This window comes from Gigantopelta aegis, chromosome 14 (genome assembly GCF_016097555.1).
Source record: "Gigantopelta aegis isolate Gae_Host chromosome 14, Gae_host_genome, whole genome shotgun sequence".
Lineage (NCBI taxonomy): Eukaryota > Metazoa > Mollusca > Gastropoda > Neomphalida > Peltospiridae > Gigantopelta > Gigantopelta aegis.
In genome coordinates this window covers 42,206,427-42,224,477 of record NC_054712.1, presented here as the reverse complement: position 1 = coordinate 42,224,477, position 18,051 = coordinate 42,206,427, and the positions used below count along the sequence as shown (strand labels likewise).

Sequence of the window (18,051 nt, the reverse complement as noted above, 5' to 3'; positions counted from 1 at the left end):
ATTCCAGCCAATGCATACACCACGACTGGTGTTTCAAAGGTCATGGTATGAGCTATCCTGTCTGTGGGGTGGTGCATATAAGATCCCTTGCTACTAATGGAAAAATGTAGCACATTACCTCTAAAAGACTATATGTCCGAATTATCAAATGTTTGACATCCAGTAGCCAATTATTAATAAATCAGTGTTATTTATGGTGTCGTTAAACAAAACAATTTGTTTTCTTCAAAATTTCATACATGAAAAATTAACTATGTCAATGGAAATGAAAGACGTTAACAAGTTTCATTCATAACAGCTGCCAAATGTGGCTATGTCTGATCTCTGTGTTGTTAATGCAACACTTACTTACTTCTGGAAATTAGCTAGACAATGTCTGGCATTGTTCTGATGGGTCGGTCTGGGATTGATCCCCGTTGGTGGGCCCATTGGGCCATTTCTTGTTCCAGCCAGTGCACCACGACTGGTACATGTATATCTGGTACATGTATATCAAAGGCAGTGGTATGTACTGCCCTGTCTGTGGGATGGTGCATGTAAAAGATCCTTTGTTGCTAATCGAAAAGAGTAGCTCAGGAAGTGGCGAGAGCAGTTTTCCACCCTCACTATCAGTGTGGTCCTTAACCATATGTCCGACGCCATATAATCGTAAAATAAAATATGTTCAGTGCGTCGTTAAATAAAACATTTCCTTCTTCTTGTTGTTCTGATGCTGGTTTGATTAAACTCGGTCGGGTACTCGCCTGTGCTGTTTAACTTTAGGTCAAAAGATTGAAACCCTTTCGGTGGACCCATTATACCATCCCAGCCAGTGCTCTGTGACTGGTATATCAAAAGCTGTGGCATATGCTGTCCTGTCTGAAAAGTGCATATAAAAGATCCCGTGCTACAAATAGAATTCTGCAGCAGGTCTTCTTGATGGCTATACGTCACAGGGGTGGGAATTGTCCGATGATCAGCTGTTTTCCTCTCATGGAACATTGCATTTCCTCAATTGTCCTTTCCTCCAAAATGTGTCAGATGGCACAGATTTTAACCTAGGATTTCAATAATTTCCGGGACCCCTATAGATTTCCTTTTTTTTTTTACAGTTCACCAGTTCCCACCCCTGATGTCAGATTTATCAAATGTATTACATCCAATAATAAACCAATTTGCTTCAAGTAGTTAACAGCAATATCATTTATGGTTCATTGATCTCTATACATTGTCCCCACCCTAGCCCACTCCCAATCTTAGCCACCACCATAATCATATTCCTATTTTTAAATTTACATAATTTATTTTTCTTCGTCTTCCTATTATTTAGCTTTATAGTTCATTTCAGACTTGTCAAAGTAAAAAAAAAATCAGTTTTGATACTGGCAGGTCCACACTTTGTAAAATTTTTGTGTATAGATAGTTCCTATTTATGAGTCTGGATTCAGAACTGTTTGCGTGGCATTTTTCGGTCCCGGATCAGACTCCTGGCTGTCCAGGAGCAGGACCCGGGACAGACGTGCTCTAAACCTTAGTGGTATATGAGCATGTTGAAATAATTAAAAGAAACATGGCATTATCGCGTTTAATCCAATGATACATGTATGTAACATTCTAGATTTTAAAAGTCTGGTTATGAAATCTTTAGAATTGATAGCATTAGTACAGGAGACAATTCTTCCCAAATAAATGTCTTTAACTCTTAACAGATTCTGCTTTTTAACATTTATTACATCTGAGGTTTTGTTATTTGACCTTGTACATCATCCCTAAACATTGTATTGTTTAGGTGTTAAAAATAACCTGCCATTAATTCCTGAATGGCATTACCGTAAATAATAATGTCTTCACTAATATTTATGCAATTTTTAATTTCTCTTGTAATACTTTTGATACATTTATGTTGGTAGTCCAGATTCTTACTTTCAGTCTAGCATTCATAAAAGAACAGGGTTAAACATTTACATTGTTATGTATTTTTGTCTATAATACCTTAATATTATGTTACTTTGGATATTAATTATCTCATTTATCTGTACTATTCATATGTGATTTGGGATGTTCAGATATTGTTAGCTCAAAACCATTTGTTAAAACATTTCTAGAAAATGTACATACATTTTGGGGGCTTTCAATAGTCTGGAAAAATTAATACATGTACCAATGTTACACAGAATATAATGAGAATATAAGTGACAACATATTTCAATTCTTTAAAAGTTTACTAATCATCTGTTAACAGTACCTGCTTAAAATTAGATTCTGTGACTTCAAGCACGATCTCACTCCAGAGTTTTTTTTGTTTTTTTTTAATCTCTTATTGAAGTAAAAAGATGAAAAATAAAAAAACGTATGTAATAAAACCTAAGTTTAAAGTTTTGCTTTCTGTTGTTTAGCTTTTCGATATGATTTTTGTCCATATTATATAATAAGTAGAGCAATGAATATTTATAATTATTGTCGCCCTTTCTTGTACATCTTATATTTTGAGTTAGATTCTAATGTTATTTATGACTATTTGTCACCTTTTCTTCTACACACATTATATTAAAGAACACAGATTCAGCCTTAAATCTTTTATAGTTTTATCTTTGTATGTCTTTTTCTTCAGGTAGCTTCAATGAAACGAATATATATGCAGTAAACATGATCTTTATTCTATAAATATATTATTATTATTGATTATGCTTGTTGTGTTTTTTATTCTATTTCCATTGGCTTGTGCTACTATTACAGATGTAATTTGTTCAAAAAAATGGTTAATTCATTACATTTGGGCAACAAACTACTAAGCTGTGATAAGATTCAGATAAACTGCAGTTGCAATAGAAATAGACATATTTGTATTTATCCAAGCACTTGTAGATAATACATGTCGCAGAGCTACATTTTGTAACTCTGGTACTCGGCAAATTCGCCAATTGTCAATTTGAGGACAAATTAATTTTATTTCATTTTGAAAAATAAATTTATGTAATAATTGATATTTTCTTACAAAATAACTTTTGGATTCTGCAATTTTTTAAGTTTAATAGATAATTTAGTGATATTTCCTGCTTGGCCAGACCTAGCCCACACATTTTCAATCAGTGAATTTATATCCAATAATTTAATAAAACGGCAACAAATAAAGACTGAGTGGCAGGTGTAATTCTCTGATCTGTTGTGTGCTGGTATCAGTTCACGCATGAATAGTCCGGACAGAGTTTTAGCTAATAGTCTCCAGTGAAATAGAGACAGGAGTAAATCACATAACAAATTGCCAATTATTTCCAAATGAGACCCCGATTGATTTACTGGCAGAACAAGACGCGACCCTTCCTGATGGCCCATCACTCCTATCTGTCGTCATCCTTCAGTGAACACAACCAGCATTGAACAAATGACAATTTAAAGGGACTGTCCAGTTTGTAGCCACCAGCCTCAGTGGTGTAGTAGTTGAAGGTAGACTAAACTCCAACAAGAGCCTTATGTGTTGGAAAGATGCATACCCAGACCATCAACAAATGAAAAACGCGTAATTTTAGAATTAATAAAAAAAAACATGATTATTCCTGCTAAATTAACTGGGGGCAGCCATTTTGTTTCGTTTTTGTGACGTCCGGTGGTATAGCTTGGGTCGAAGTGACGTCAGCTCAGGTCCAACTTCTCTATTATGCACAGTGTAAACAAATGCTCTAATTTACAAGAAGATGTTTCGCTTTCATCAACCTGACTTAACTATTTAACTAAATATATTTCAATTTGCATCAATATAACGAAATGGAGTTGTAGTATTTTGTTCTTTTAAAAAATCAACAAAAAAAAAGGAGCATATTATTAGGCCTATTGGTAGGATACGTTCAAGCAAAAACAACCACTCACAATACCCAAGTGATAATTTTCTTTTCTTTGGGACTACGTAATTGGTCAGTTTTGTGATTTTAGATGGGAAAGTCTACTTAAGGGTTTTACAGAATTACAGTAATAAAGCAGGGTGGCTGGTAAAGTCCATTACAATTTGAGGTTATCAAACCATACCCTGTGATCTTAATAAAAGAGGCACGTCTTTTTAGTGTGTCTAGACACAGTATCTGGGGACCGTCTAAAATACACCTGCCAATCAAGAACCACAGGTACAAGCAATGGAAAGAAAAGACCAATTAACCAATAAAACCAACTATTATTTCAGTACATGGGTTAATTTATGTACAAAACATAATGCAGTTATTTCAACACTTTGACAATGGTGGTTTATTTTGTATTGAAAAATAAACCACATATACACGTTGCCGTGTTAATGGGATGGATATTATTACAGAACATTGCGATGCATCCACAAAAATCAGGTATGTTTTGTTTCTTCAGTTCAAAGATTAATTCCTGACATGACACGTTAGGTATTACGTAACCACCACCTCGCCAGAGGGTGTATTCAATGGGATGGTACAAAATGGCCACGCCCGTTATATATAATAGCCGTCACATTTAACCGTTTTATTAATTAACTATACGATTATACTTGATATTAAGCAATAATGTGCATTATGTATCGTTGAATATGCATACCAGTCCAAAAGCCTTGCTTTAGCATTCCTTTAAGCCATTGGACATAAGACTGGTAGGTACAGGGTTCACAGCCCAGCACCGGCTCTTACCCAGAGCGAGTTTTAATGACTCAATGTAAGACCACTACACCCTCTTCTCTCTCACAAACCACTAACAACTAACCCACTGTCCTGGACAGACAGTCTAGATAGCAGAGGTGTGTGCCCAGGACAGCATGTTTGAACATTAATTGGATATAAACACAAAAATAAGTTGAATGAATGAGTTTGTGGCCCATATAAGATGTTTTCAACAAAGTCTTTTACCAACTACAGTTAGAAATGAAATACATTTTCTTGTTTAAAACACCAGTGTCTATACATTTCCAATGCTTTAATTGGTGGTCGTGTGCTAAAAGATTGTAGCATTGGGTTTTTAATTTTTCTTGTTATGTTTATTTTTTGGAATGTATGAAATTATTGGGAGGTAAAATCTGGTTGTACCACTGTCAATGCCCAAAGTGCTCAGACATTTTAATTTTCATATTTTAATGTATGGTTCCTCGGATCACCATTTAACAAGGCGACAGTCACACATTTCATTTTGTATTGAAAATCTCCTGGTGATTTGGGGTGTAACTCGGTGGGGAATGTGGAGGTGGGATGAACATATAACATATAACTCTGCAAGTCATATATGATTGATTCAGGTAAAATTTTATTTTGGTGATCAGTATACAGTGAAACTCCTCTAAACCAGACACCTGTGGGACCAAGACAAATGTCCGGTTTACTGAGGGTCTAGTCTTGAGAGGTTTCACTGTATATGATTTCCCATCACCATGTGAATGGTGGTTGGACCATCTGTGCATAAACTGCAAAACCATGAGAGAGAAAAATAATCATAATAAAAGATTGTTTATTATTCTTCATGCACACAAAGATGATTAAATGCAATAAATATTGTTTGTGAACAATAAAAATCATTGTTGCATTGTTTGTATCAGATTTTGGATATAGCTGATATTCTACTCTGCAATTTGTTAATTTGTTTGAATCTCGTGATTCATACAGGTATGGAAATGTAAATTTCCATAACTTTTCCAAAACTTTTCCAAGACCAGGAAGATACATTTCCAAAACTCATTTTAATTTGATTCACTATTAAAAATACATTTTATAAGCAACCTCAATTATACAGTCATTGTTCTGCATGTACAGGTATTGTAAAGGACCAAATAAGATAGAGACTAAAGTGCAAAGCAGTTGTTTACTGAGAGAAAAAAATAAATGTTTTTAATTTTATTTTTAGCAATTAAATATTGATTTTCACCCGTAAGCTTTTTAGAATATTGCCAAAGGTACAATTTTCCAAAACTATGAGCAAAAATGTGATTTTTCCAAAACTTTTCAGATCCTGAAAATGATAAAAAAAAAACATTCAAAAACCCGTACGAACCCTGTTTGATTCTCTCCTTCATATATCTCTCTGATACATAGATTTGGGGTGTTCATCATCTTTGAAAGTATAATGAAAGCCCTCTAAACCGGACACCCTTGGGACCAAGACAATTGTCTGGTATTAAGAGGGATTCGGTTTCGGGAGGTTACGTTATGTCCTTGTTTTAAAAAGGGACTCTATGAAACGTCCGGTTTTGAGGGAATTCCGGTTTACAGAGGGTCCGGTCTTGAGAGGTTTCACTGTAGAAGTCTTCTTGAGAAAAGCAATTGGCTATATGATACATGTATATGCTGAGAACGGAGAGGTACATTAATTGCAGAGAACATTCTGTTCACTATCGCGTCACGATTTGCTATGCAAATGTCAGAGAAGGCTACACAATTTTTAAACATTAAACAGTAGCTGCTAATCAAATTTCATTGGACTAAAAATGTCGCTGATCAAAATTTTGAAAACAAAATGTTCCCCGACTTGTAAGCACTAGAAGTAGACTGGGGTGGGTGGTGGATGCAGTCACTGGAAGTGACCCAATGAATTCTGGGTAGTTGAGATCACACTCAGTCAAACTCGGATCCGATACAAATGCTCATTTCATTCCCGATAACCAGCGTCGAATGATACCACTTGTTAGTGTCCAGCACAACTGAAATGAAATATTTTTTTAAAAATCACTTTACATGATAAATTTTGGGTAAAATCCAGACAATCCACAAAAATGCTCTCCAAAATGTAATGTATGAAGGAAAGAAGGAAATGTTTTGTTTAACGACACACTCAACATATTTTATTTATGGTTATATGGCATCAGACATGGTTAAGGACCACACAGATATATAGAGAGGAAACCTGCTGTCGCCACTTAATGGGCTACTCTTTTCAATTAGCAGCAAGGGATCTTTTATATGCACCATCCCACAGACAGGATAGTACATACCACAGCCTTTGTTACACCAGTCGTGGAGCACTGGCTGGAATGAGAAATAGTCCAATGGGGCCACAGACGGGGATTGATCCTAAACCGACTGTGCATCAAGCAAGCACTTTAACACTGGGCTACGTCCCCACCCCCACTACCCTTTAATGTAGTAATGTAAAATGGTTATTCAAAACTACTTACGTGAACGGAACTATTGTTCTCCTAAAGTTCAGAGGCCTGCCGTTAATGTTTCTCACATGCCTCACTGACATACACTCAAAACAACTACATTTCTTAATTGCACACCCGTTGGTGAGAACATCATTCGTTATTTTTGATAACACATATTTGTTTACACATGTACGTGTGTTAATAATTTCAATACATAAGGCTGGCCGCTTGTAGGTGATGGCATACATCCAATGAAAAAACCCAGCACAATTGAAATTGATTACACCGTGACGTATAGTTAACCTGGCAATCATGTGTCTATGACACGTAAGTGCAACGGCTGCAAATAACTTAGTAAAAAAAGATGTTAAAATTTGCTTAAAACCCAATTTTTTTAGGATATGTAAGAAACAGAATAATACATCGTATCTGTTAGATACCATTTATCTTACAACTCATTTTAAAATGTATCAAACTTGCTTTCGCTCATTTTACATTTTAAAACAATTTATTGCAAGATAAATAGTATCTAACAGTCACTCATGTATTATTCTATATGTAGCATATCCAGTGCTATACAGAAAATGTAATGCCATCAGAGGTGACAAATGGAAAGCCACAATATGGGTTAGAATGTACATTGTAAAGGGGCTGTATCAAAATAGAACAATGTCCACAGATATTTATTCATTTTCATTTTGAAATGTAAACATTAATAATATATCTTGAGGAACATGTTGATAAAAATTATATCTAAATAAATTCTGTCAGTAGTAAAAATAAAACCCTATTATTGTTTACAAAAAAAAGTAGTTTGTTTTATTTAATGACGCCACTAAAGCACATTGATTTTTTTATCTTATTATTGGCTATTGAACGTCAAACATATGGTCATTCTGACACTGTTTTTTTAGAGGAAACCCACTGTCGCCATATAGGCTACTCTTTTATGACAGGCAGCAAGGGATCTTTTATTTGCACTTCCCACAGGCAGGATAGCACAAACCATGGCCTTTGTTGAACCAGTTATGGATCACTGGTCGGTGCAAGTGGTTTACCCATTGAACCTTGCAGAGCACTCACTCAGGGTTTGGAGTTTGTATCTGGATTAAAAGTCCCATGCCTCAACTGGGATCTGAACCCAGTACCTACCAGCCTGTAGACCGATGGCCTAACCACGACGCCGGTATATTGTTTACAAAGTGTGATGTATATATTTCTCTGCACAATTTTGAGAGGGTGAAGAACTGGCTTTTGTTTTGATAGATATGTAACAAAGAGTATTCTATAAAACATACTTTCTATTTTTTTTTACCCAGATTTTGTTTAGAATTTGCCGTTTATGTCTAGGGATAGCACATTACAATTCTGATATTCCCAAGTTAATCAGCCCTATGCAATAGTTATGGTATAATTTGTAGTCACTTAATTATTACATATATAATTTATAAATAGCTAAATATGACAGATGCAACTATGACAATGCACCTTTAATGTTTGAAACTCAAATATAAGCTCAAATCTTCAAAATTGTTTTGATAAACAATTATGTCTTAATAGATGTTAAAAACTATTTTGACTAACCATTTTTAAAATGTTCTAATTTGACATCTTTAAAAAGTATTTTAAAACATGTAAAAACCTCAAATTAGATACATGTAGTGATCAATGTAGGAAACTCAATATTGAAAAGTAACAAATTCAATTTTGAGATGTTAGACATTCAATCTTGAAGATCTTGTTCAGCTATATTGGTAATTTTCTCTCATGATTACTGAAGACTGTTTTATTGACTAGTCGTGTAATAAAGTGAGTTAGATCAATACCCAATCAGCACACTTGAGTTAATAACAAGTGGTATAACGCCGTTAAATACAGAGATTTATTTCACTCTTCACTGAACAACGTAATTGACACTGACATGTCAAATTAAAACCAGGCTGTTCTTTATACTCCGTTTTCTAGTTCCAAAAGGATCTTACTTTGGATTTAAAATTGTTAGTAAAAAAAATATTGTTAGCAGTTCTGTTCGACACTGACTGGCAAAATTCACGTGGTGATTTTTTTTTTTAATTCCATCAATCTGTCTCCAAATATCCCAATATAAAATGCATTTCATTCCATCAATATCCATATTGTTTTTTCCATTTCATAATTGACTATTTTTGTTTTATTCCAATAACACAACAAATTGGGGGGGGGGGGGGGGGGGGGGGGGGGGTCATTGTGATCTTTCCATTCAGGGTTATTGGGGTTTTTTGGGGGGTTTGGGAGTGGGGGGAGGAGTTTGTTGGTTTTGGGAAGGTTTTAAACATCAATGCACCTCCCTCTAGTTCCGGTCACGTGACTGTAACTTCCTTCTTTTTCTCTTCTCTGTCTTTACTTTGGTGGGGGTGGGGGAGTGCACTTGTTTGAGGACAGGTAATGTCAAAAGAAATATCAGGTTTCCTCTATATATCATAATTATCAGATGTTTGACATCCAGTAGCCAATGATTAATATATCAATGTGCTCAAGTGGGGTTGTTACAAGAAAAAGAAAAAACTTCAACTGTATTTCTTCTTTATAATGAATCATTTATCTTGGTCCCTGAAGTTTGTAATAAGGGTACTATACTATATATTTAACTTCCAATATAAAATAGCAGGACGTAGCCCAGTGGTAAAGTGCTTGCCTGATTCTCGGTCAGTCGTCCCCGTCAGTGGTCCGATTAGGCCGGTTCTTGTTCTAACCAGAGCACCACGTCTGATATATATCAATAGTTGTGGTATGTAGTATCCTGTCTGTGGGATGGTGCATATAAAAAGATCTCTTGCTACTAATGGAAAAATGTAGCAGGTTTCGTCTAAGACTACATGTCAAAATTACCAACTGTTTGACATCCAGTAGCCGATGAATAAGCAATCAATGTGCTCTAGTGGTGTCATTAAGTCAGCGTTCAAAATAAGCACTTGTCCATTTGTCCAGACAAGTGAAAATCTGCTCAGACAAGCACAATGTATCTCTATGGTTGTCCAGTGGACAAGTGAAAATTTTCAATACAGTTTCATTTTGAGCAGTCAAAAATATGGTCCTTGTACTTGAATAAAACAAAACATATATTTGAACAATTGAAAATATTAGTGGACAAGTAGATTTCTAGACGTACTTGTGCGGTGTGCTAGCGAAAAATTCTGCTTATTTCTGTCGCTGTTAAACACAATAAACTTTATTTCTTCTTTTACAATGAATCAATGATTTTGGTCCTTGAAGTTAGTAACAGGGGTACTATATACTATATATTTCACTTCCAGTAGGAAGTGTGCAACGGGGGTACTATACACTATATATTTCACTTCCAGTAGGAAGTGTGCAACGGGGGTACTATACACTATATATTTCACTTCCAGTAGGAAGTGTGCAACGGGGGTACTATACACTATATATTTCACTTCCAGTAGGAAGTGTGCAACGGGGGTACTATACACTATATATTTCACTTCCAGTAGGAAGTGTGCAACGGGGGTACTATGTGTAACAGGGGTACTATACACTATATATTTCACTTCCAGTAGGAAGTTAGTAACAGGGGTACTATATACTATATATTTCACTTGCAGTATGAAGTGTGTAACGCTTACATATTTCTCCTGGTTTTATTGTGACCTTGATTTGTTTACTACACTCGAAGTAACACTCGGGGGGAGGTTCCAGCGTCCATACTTTTGTCCCGGTTACCTGTGCCTGCCACGATGACAGTCCAACATTGTCTATCTGAAACATAACACAAAACACTGTTATAGTGTGAAATATAACACAAAATACTGTTATAGTGTGAAATATAACACAAAATATTGTTAGTGTGAAATACAACACAAAACACTGTTATAGTGTGAAATATAACACAAAACACTATAGCATGAAATATAACACAAAATACTGTTATAGTGTGAAATATAATACAAAATACTGTTATAGTGTGAAATATAACACAAAATACTGTTATAGTGTGAAATATAACACAAAATACTGTTATAGTGTGAAATATAACACAAAATACTGTTATAGTGTGAAATATAACACAAAACAGTTATTTTGTAAACTATAACACGAAATACTATTACAGTGTAAAATGTAACACAACACTAAATACAACACAAACAGTTACAGTGTGAAACAAAATAAAAAACTGTTAATTATTAGTGTAAAATGTAACACACAACTGTTATAGTGTGAAATATAACACAAACATTTAATTAATAGTGTCATATGTAACAACAACAAAACAGCAACACACAGTTACAGTGTGAAATATAACACAAAATGCTGTGTGGAATGTAACACTAAATACAGGGGTGGGGTGGGGGAGTGGGACTTAAAGTGAATCAGAAAAAATTGGGGGTCAAGTTGCTCATTTCAGAGATAACGGGTAGCATCTATGACTACCGTAGTTCCGCACAAAATTTGAGTACTTTTTTTTTTACAGGTACCGGTACCCCATACATGTTTCAAGCACAAGGCTACTTGACACAGTGGTACTAGATAAAATAAAATTGCATACATTTTTTGCCCAGATGAAACTGGGTTTTTTTTACAACCAACACATTCACACTTATCACCAATCACAGGATTTGTGGTGTTAACTTCTCTATCAAAACTTGGGTGCACCTCGAACTTTGACCCAGCTGGAAGTTATTTGGTTTAGTACTACCATAAGTCACTGCAGGACAATGTATTAATTATTATTAAAGTATCAACATTTGAATACTAATTTACAGGTACATATTGACAAAGAGTGAACCACCTCTAACCCGAACACTAACTGATCCAAGACTAATAAAGTCCAGTTTAAGAGAGCAGGGCTCGAACTTAACGATGGCAGATATAAATTGTTGTATAGGTAGAGAGCATTTTTGTGCTGTCGGTAAAACTCCTCAACAATGGCAAAATATATACACCTGGTGTACATAATCTGCCAATATTTAACATTTGAAATATGTCTACATATACAGCAAAATAAACTTTTAGTCATATTTATTTTCTGCAAATGTCACTTTAAAAAAAAAAAAATTGCCAACAGCAGATTAAAAATTGCCGTCGGTGGACTATTTCACCCATGGCAATTCTTTTAAAAATTGTGGTGGGAGACAAATTGTTAAGTTCGAGCCCTGAGACAGGTTTTATTCTGTACTGATATTTAAAAAGAAATCTTGACAAACATCTGGTTCAGAGGGAATTCTGGTTTACTAGGGATCCGGTTTTAGAGGGTTTCACTGTATTTGTATTACACTGTACGTATTACTTGTTAAATCCTGTTAAACTTGCTGACTTGTTCAAGCCAGTCAAATCTTTATGTAGGAAGAAACAACTTAAGATTTAGCTCAAGAATCCGCTTAGCATATTTAAAGTGTCTATAGAGATAAACTTCCTCAATTTTAATCTGTTATACAAGTGCAAGTAGCATAATCATTAACAGTAACATTTAAAAATAGCAGATTAATTTAATGCTTAGTTTCTTTGGATTAAACAAAAAGCAAAAAAAAAAAAAGCAAACACATTCAGAGAATGCTAATATAATGTACTTTGAACAAAACATTCTACAGTTGTTAAAAACAAAATTAAAAGTTTAAATAAAATAAGAGTGTAGTGAATTTAGCAGTACAGCCTAAATCAAGTGTACTGAAAGTCCCTATGTCAGGTTCAACTATAACCCTAGCTGTGACTACATGTAACCAAGTTAGAAGTTATTTCTGCAGGCAAGCATACTCCACTACAAAAATTATGCTTAGAGTTGACCCGAATTCAACTACTTCTTTCGGCCGTAGACTCCATTATCACCATAATTTATGGCTTAATTTGATAAAGACTCACAATGGAACTAAACAAACCAAGAAAAAAAGAATAAGCCTTAACAATCCCTTTATTTATCTCCCAATTACAGTAACATGTGTAACATATAAATGAAATCATTTAATAACATAAATATAATTTATAATTACCATAAATATACATCATTCTGTCAAATAAATACTACGTAATTCTTTTAATAACCCATAAATACATGTATAACTATTCTGACAACATGTGACAATGCTAGTCAATTTCCTCACCTATAATACTGTACACTCCCTTTTAATCGATACCATAAGTTCATTCAGAAAGCGACTATACCTAGCTCTACCTACTTTCAACTATTTAACTCCCTGACACATCATTAAAAATTACCAATTAATACTACTTATATTTTTATATTTTTATCCTAATACTCAAGACTCAGATAATGTCTACCCGGTAGTACAGATAGTTACATTTTGTTGGAAGCAAGCACAGAAATAAAACAAAATTACACAAAAACCTGAGAATACAAATTCTCACATATACAATTCGAAGCCAACACAAAAGTTATTCTAAATCCCATGATCACACAGAACCAGGCCCGACCCTTAGCTTGTGCATCTGTCATTGGTCAATTATAATTACTTGTTAATCCTGATTGGTAGAACACTCGGCAATCTCCGTAATTTCCAACAAAACCCAAGTAATCTTTCTTAACTACAAACTTATAATAAGGTCTCAGACCACACTTAATAAATTGAAAGTAGTTTGTTTTATTTAACGACATCACTAGAGCACATTGATTTTTTATCTTATCATCGGCTATTGGACGTCAAACATATGGCCATTCTTACACTGTTTTTTAGAGGAAACCTGCTGTCACCACATAGGCTACTCTTTTATGACAGGCAGCATGGGATCTTTATTTGCGCTTCCCACAGGCAGGATAGCACAAACCATGGCCTTTGCTGAACCAGTTATGGATCACTGGTCTGTGCAAGTGGTTTACACCTACCCACTGAGCCTTAGTTTTGGAGTCAGGGTTTGGAGTCAGTATCTGGATTAAAAATCCTATGCCTCGACTGGAATCCGAACCCAGTACCTACCAGCCTGTAGACCGATGGCCTAACCACAACGACACATACCTAACTATGTAACGTTCCTAAATTCCTTATATTAGTGAGATTAATTTATTGTTAGTAAAATTAATACGAAATATAATTAGAGAGAAAACCAAAGAAAATATAAAAACCAACGAAATATGAAAAGATAGATCAGATGAAACTCTACAGTTCAGAACACAAGAAGAAAATAAACCCAACTAACTATAAATTTAATGTGATAATTTTTTAAAGCAAATATGAAATATAGAACTACTTTGATTACCTAGTTTTAACTCATTGGGCAGGATGTAGCCCAACGGTAAAACGTTCCACTGAGGTACGATCGGTCTAGGATTAATGATCCCCTCCGATGGGCCTATCAATTTTAGGCTATTTCTCATTCCAACCAGTGCACCACAACTGGTATACCAAAGGCCATGGTATGTGCTATCCTGTCTGTGGAATGATGCATAAAAAAGTTCATTAATTGTTACTAGATGAAAAATGTAGCGGATTTCCTTCCAAAGACTGTCAGAATTACCAAATGTTTGACATCCAATATTGGCAATAGCTGATGATTATTAAAATAAATCAATGTGCTCTAGTGGTGTCATTAAACAAAACAAACTTTAACTTTATATGTAACTCACATGCATGTGTGCTCCGTATCCAGGACTTCCGATGAAAATCCAGTCGGTCTTGCTGGATTCGGAGACATGAGGGAGGAAGTATGGTCTGTCGTAGTGCTGACGGAGAATATTTCCTGCTGAGAAATCGCAGTTACTCCTATGAGACAAAAAAAACAAATCAAAACATTTAGTATATAAAAAACTTAATTAAATACTGTAACATTATAGGTGTACATCAGATAGGTTCATCCACTTGACAGAACCCAGCCCTCACAATCTGCATTAACATTCAGCAATGCTCATGTACTATCTAGATTGAAATAAAATCTATTAATGTCAGCTTCTTTCTTTTTTGTCGACACAACTTCAGTCAAGAGCTAGTACTACTACTACTAGTATTTTGGGTTATTTCTCATTCCACCCAGCTGGTGCTTCACAACTGGTGACTTGTATGTCAAATAAAATTGCATAAATGCTGCCCTGATTTGACAAATCTATTAGCCCTCGATCCCTGACTTGTGAATGTTTGGTGTGGATTAGTGGAAATTATCAACTGTATTACTAGCCAAAGGTTTTGTGACAGTTATAGTGACTTTCTCAAAATCTGTCGAACACTGTAAATGTGAAGATGCATGTTAATGAAAAAAAATTTGGTGCAACTTAAGAAATATGAAATGGTTTTAACCTTTAGTTTTCCTCAAAAATTTACATTTAGTTTACTGCTTCAGAAGTAAGTATTTATGATATGTGACAACTAAAGCCCTGAATAGTGAATATAAAGAGTAAACTTGTTGAAATTGTATAACTGTATTTATTTATTTGCTTTTTTATTATTTTTTATTTTTATTTATGGTACTTATAAGAAAAGAATCGACTCACCATCCAATATACCACGGTTCAGACCCGTCTTTCATATGAGCCCTGTCGTCACTCATGTTAAACACTTCACCAAGATTCTTAAATGTTGTCTTGTACGGAAAGAACTGACAGTTTGATTCAATGTTCGCCAATGCAGGGCTGTCCTCTTTGTAAATATCTTTGAAAAACTTGAAGCTAAATGATTTGAGAGCAGTCCAGTTTTTCATTCCATCAACAATAATAACCGGCTGTCCCCCATAAGCATACTTCTCTTCGAATTCTTCTGGAACAATGTTCGAAACCCGTGGAACTTTGCTGATGCCGCGACAAAACTCGCAGTCAATGGGCGGGCGGAATGTGTCTGCAAATGTGTCCGAACTTTCCAGGATGCATTCTTCCTTAAAGATCTCATCTTCGGGAACTCCCAGAAAGCTGAACCAAACTGCTAGCATTTTCTCATTCCTCACCGGCCAGTTAAGGCACCAAACAAGTGTTAGTAAAACAGTCAGGACGATTACAACACGAAACACATAAATTATAATTGGCCATACTATATTCTTAGAAGAGCGGATTTCCTTTAAAGCGTGTAAGGTAGAAATTTGTTCTTTGCTCAGACCGAGCGCGATCGCCTTTTTGTAAAGTTCATCAAACCGATGCTTGACATCTTCGGACATTGTGACTCTCTTCAAACAAAGTTATGGCCTGACAGCTTGTGTTATGGGTCTCGTAGAGGACACTTCTGTGACTGGGGCTGCCAGATAAACGTCTTTTTATACGTGCCCGATGATGAGCCTGCATTAACTTAATCTTCACAGACAAGAACGTGTTTTCATACTTCGCTTCCTCATTGATCGACAACTGACAGTAAAGGGACTTAACTCTATTATGACATTCCGACTGGAAACATTATTTTGTTAAAGGTGCATAGTATGTCGCAGTCAATCATTTATTTCCGTATATGAATTATACTGACATGAATAATAATAATAATAATAATAATAATAATAATAATAATAATATCAACAGCAAGAAAAGAAAAACAAAACATGTTATAATGGTTACAATATCCTAGCACAATTAATTATAATTTATATACTAGTAGCAAAGCAACTGAAAGTAGAAGACGTCTTTGTTCAAACATTTCATAGTAATACTGTCCTATGATTGGAGCAATATGTGCTGGGCAGAGAGATAGAAACAATAGTTTCTCGGCGTCTGTTAATTGAGTAAATTTAGGATTTAGTTGGTGTAGTCACAATATTACATAGTAGGCCTATTATTATGTAAAAGAGAATAAATTGTTTAATTTAATGACACACGTAGGCCTATCAATTTAACCAGCATTACAAGTGATCTGGATGAAAAGAACGTTATTAGGCCTGTAGTTTTCATAGCTGACAGATTCTGAAACGAGGTTGCACAAATCGATCACAGTACACGGACCCGTACTTATTAATGATGGGGATTTTTTGTAGTTTAATTTCTTGCTGGATAACTGTATGATGGGTTTGAGGGTTGCACAAATCACAATACGATACCTAATCCTATGATTAAATACTGTGTAAAATAATGTGTGTGTGTGTGTGTAAAATAGCATGGTAAACAAATAAAAGAGAAAAAATATCAGGATACAGTGATTTTTTAATGTCTTCTTGAAGTAAAAAAAAACCAAAAACCCACCTTAAAATTATTTTCTTTGAAGAAACTGCACACACCCCACCACCCCCACACACGCACAATCAATCACTAGTCTTATGAAAAAGCAACCAAAAGCTCTAGATGTCGGGTACTTATTAATGATGGGGATTTTTTGTAGTTTTAATTTTTTGCTGGACAACTGTATAATGGGTTTGAAGATTTGTGTTCTCTTGTGATCCCCAAGAGTGGATTCACCAAGTTGCTCCAGGTTCCATTTACTATGGTACTCCAGAACTACCATATTAAAGACTATGGTATATGTTATCCTGTTTGTGAAAAAGAAGCTCACAGCAAGACTTGCTTATCTCTCATTCTCCACACCAAACAATGTGTTGAAATGTTTTACAAAAGCAAAAAGTTTAAAATTCTTGTTTTAACAACACAACTTGAGCATATTGATTTAATAATCATCAGCCATTGGATGTCAAATATTCAGTAATTTTAACATATGGTCTTAGAGAGAAAACCCACTACATGTTTTTCTTTAGTAGCAAGCCAGTCAGATAGATGTGAATCTCTTGAAGAAAATGGCCAATGTTTCAGCACTCGGCCCAGATATTTGGACAGTCTGTCCAGAGTAGGGGTTAATTGTCAGTGTTAATCAGGGTACACTAAGTGCCATCACACAAACATCCGTGTCAAATTCCCCCTGACAACATTTTCTTCAGCAGTTTTGCTGTCAATGTGCAAGAGTTTGTCACCATCACAAAAATAAACAAGTGATATTGAAAATAAAAGTTAAAGTTTGTTTTGTTTAAAGACACTACTGGAGCACAATCAGCTATTGGATGTCAAACATTTGGTAATTTTGACATATAGTCTTAGAAAGGAAACCCGCTATATTTTTCCATTAGTAGAAAGGGATCTTTTATATACACATACCACAGCCATTGAT

At 35.0% G+C, this 18,051-nt stretch overlaps 1 protein-coding gene across 1 annotated transcript; it reads right to left on the bottom strand.

Moving 5' to 3' along the window:
• Positions 1-5,407: 5,407 nt before the first annotated feature.
• Positions 5,408-16,321, bottom strand: LOC121388590 (F-box protein At5g06550-like). Its single transcript, XM_041519990.1, has 4 exons — positions 15,480-16,321; positions 14,622-14,757; positions 10,675-10,807; positions 5,408-6,610 (listed from the first exon to the last, which is right to left on the bottom strand). Exons 1-4 carry the CDS (start codon positions 16,130-16,132, stop codon positions 6,525-6,527), a joined length of 1,008 nt encoding a protein of 335 aa, XP_041375924.1. The 5' UTR covers positions 16,133-16,321; the 3' UTR covers positions 5,408-6,524.
• Positions 16,322-18,051: the final 1,730 nt, after the last annotated feature.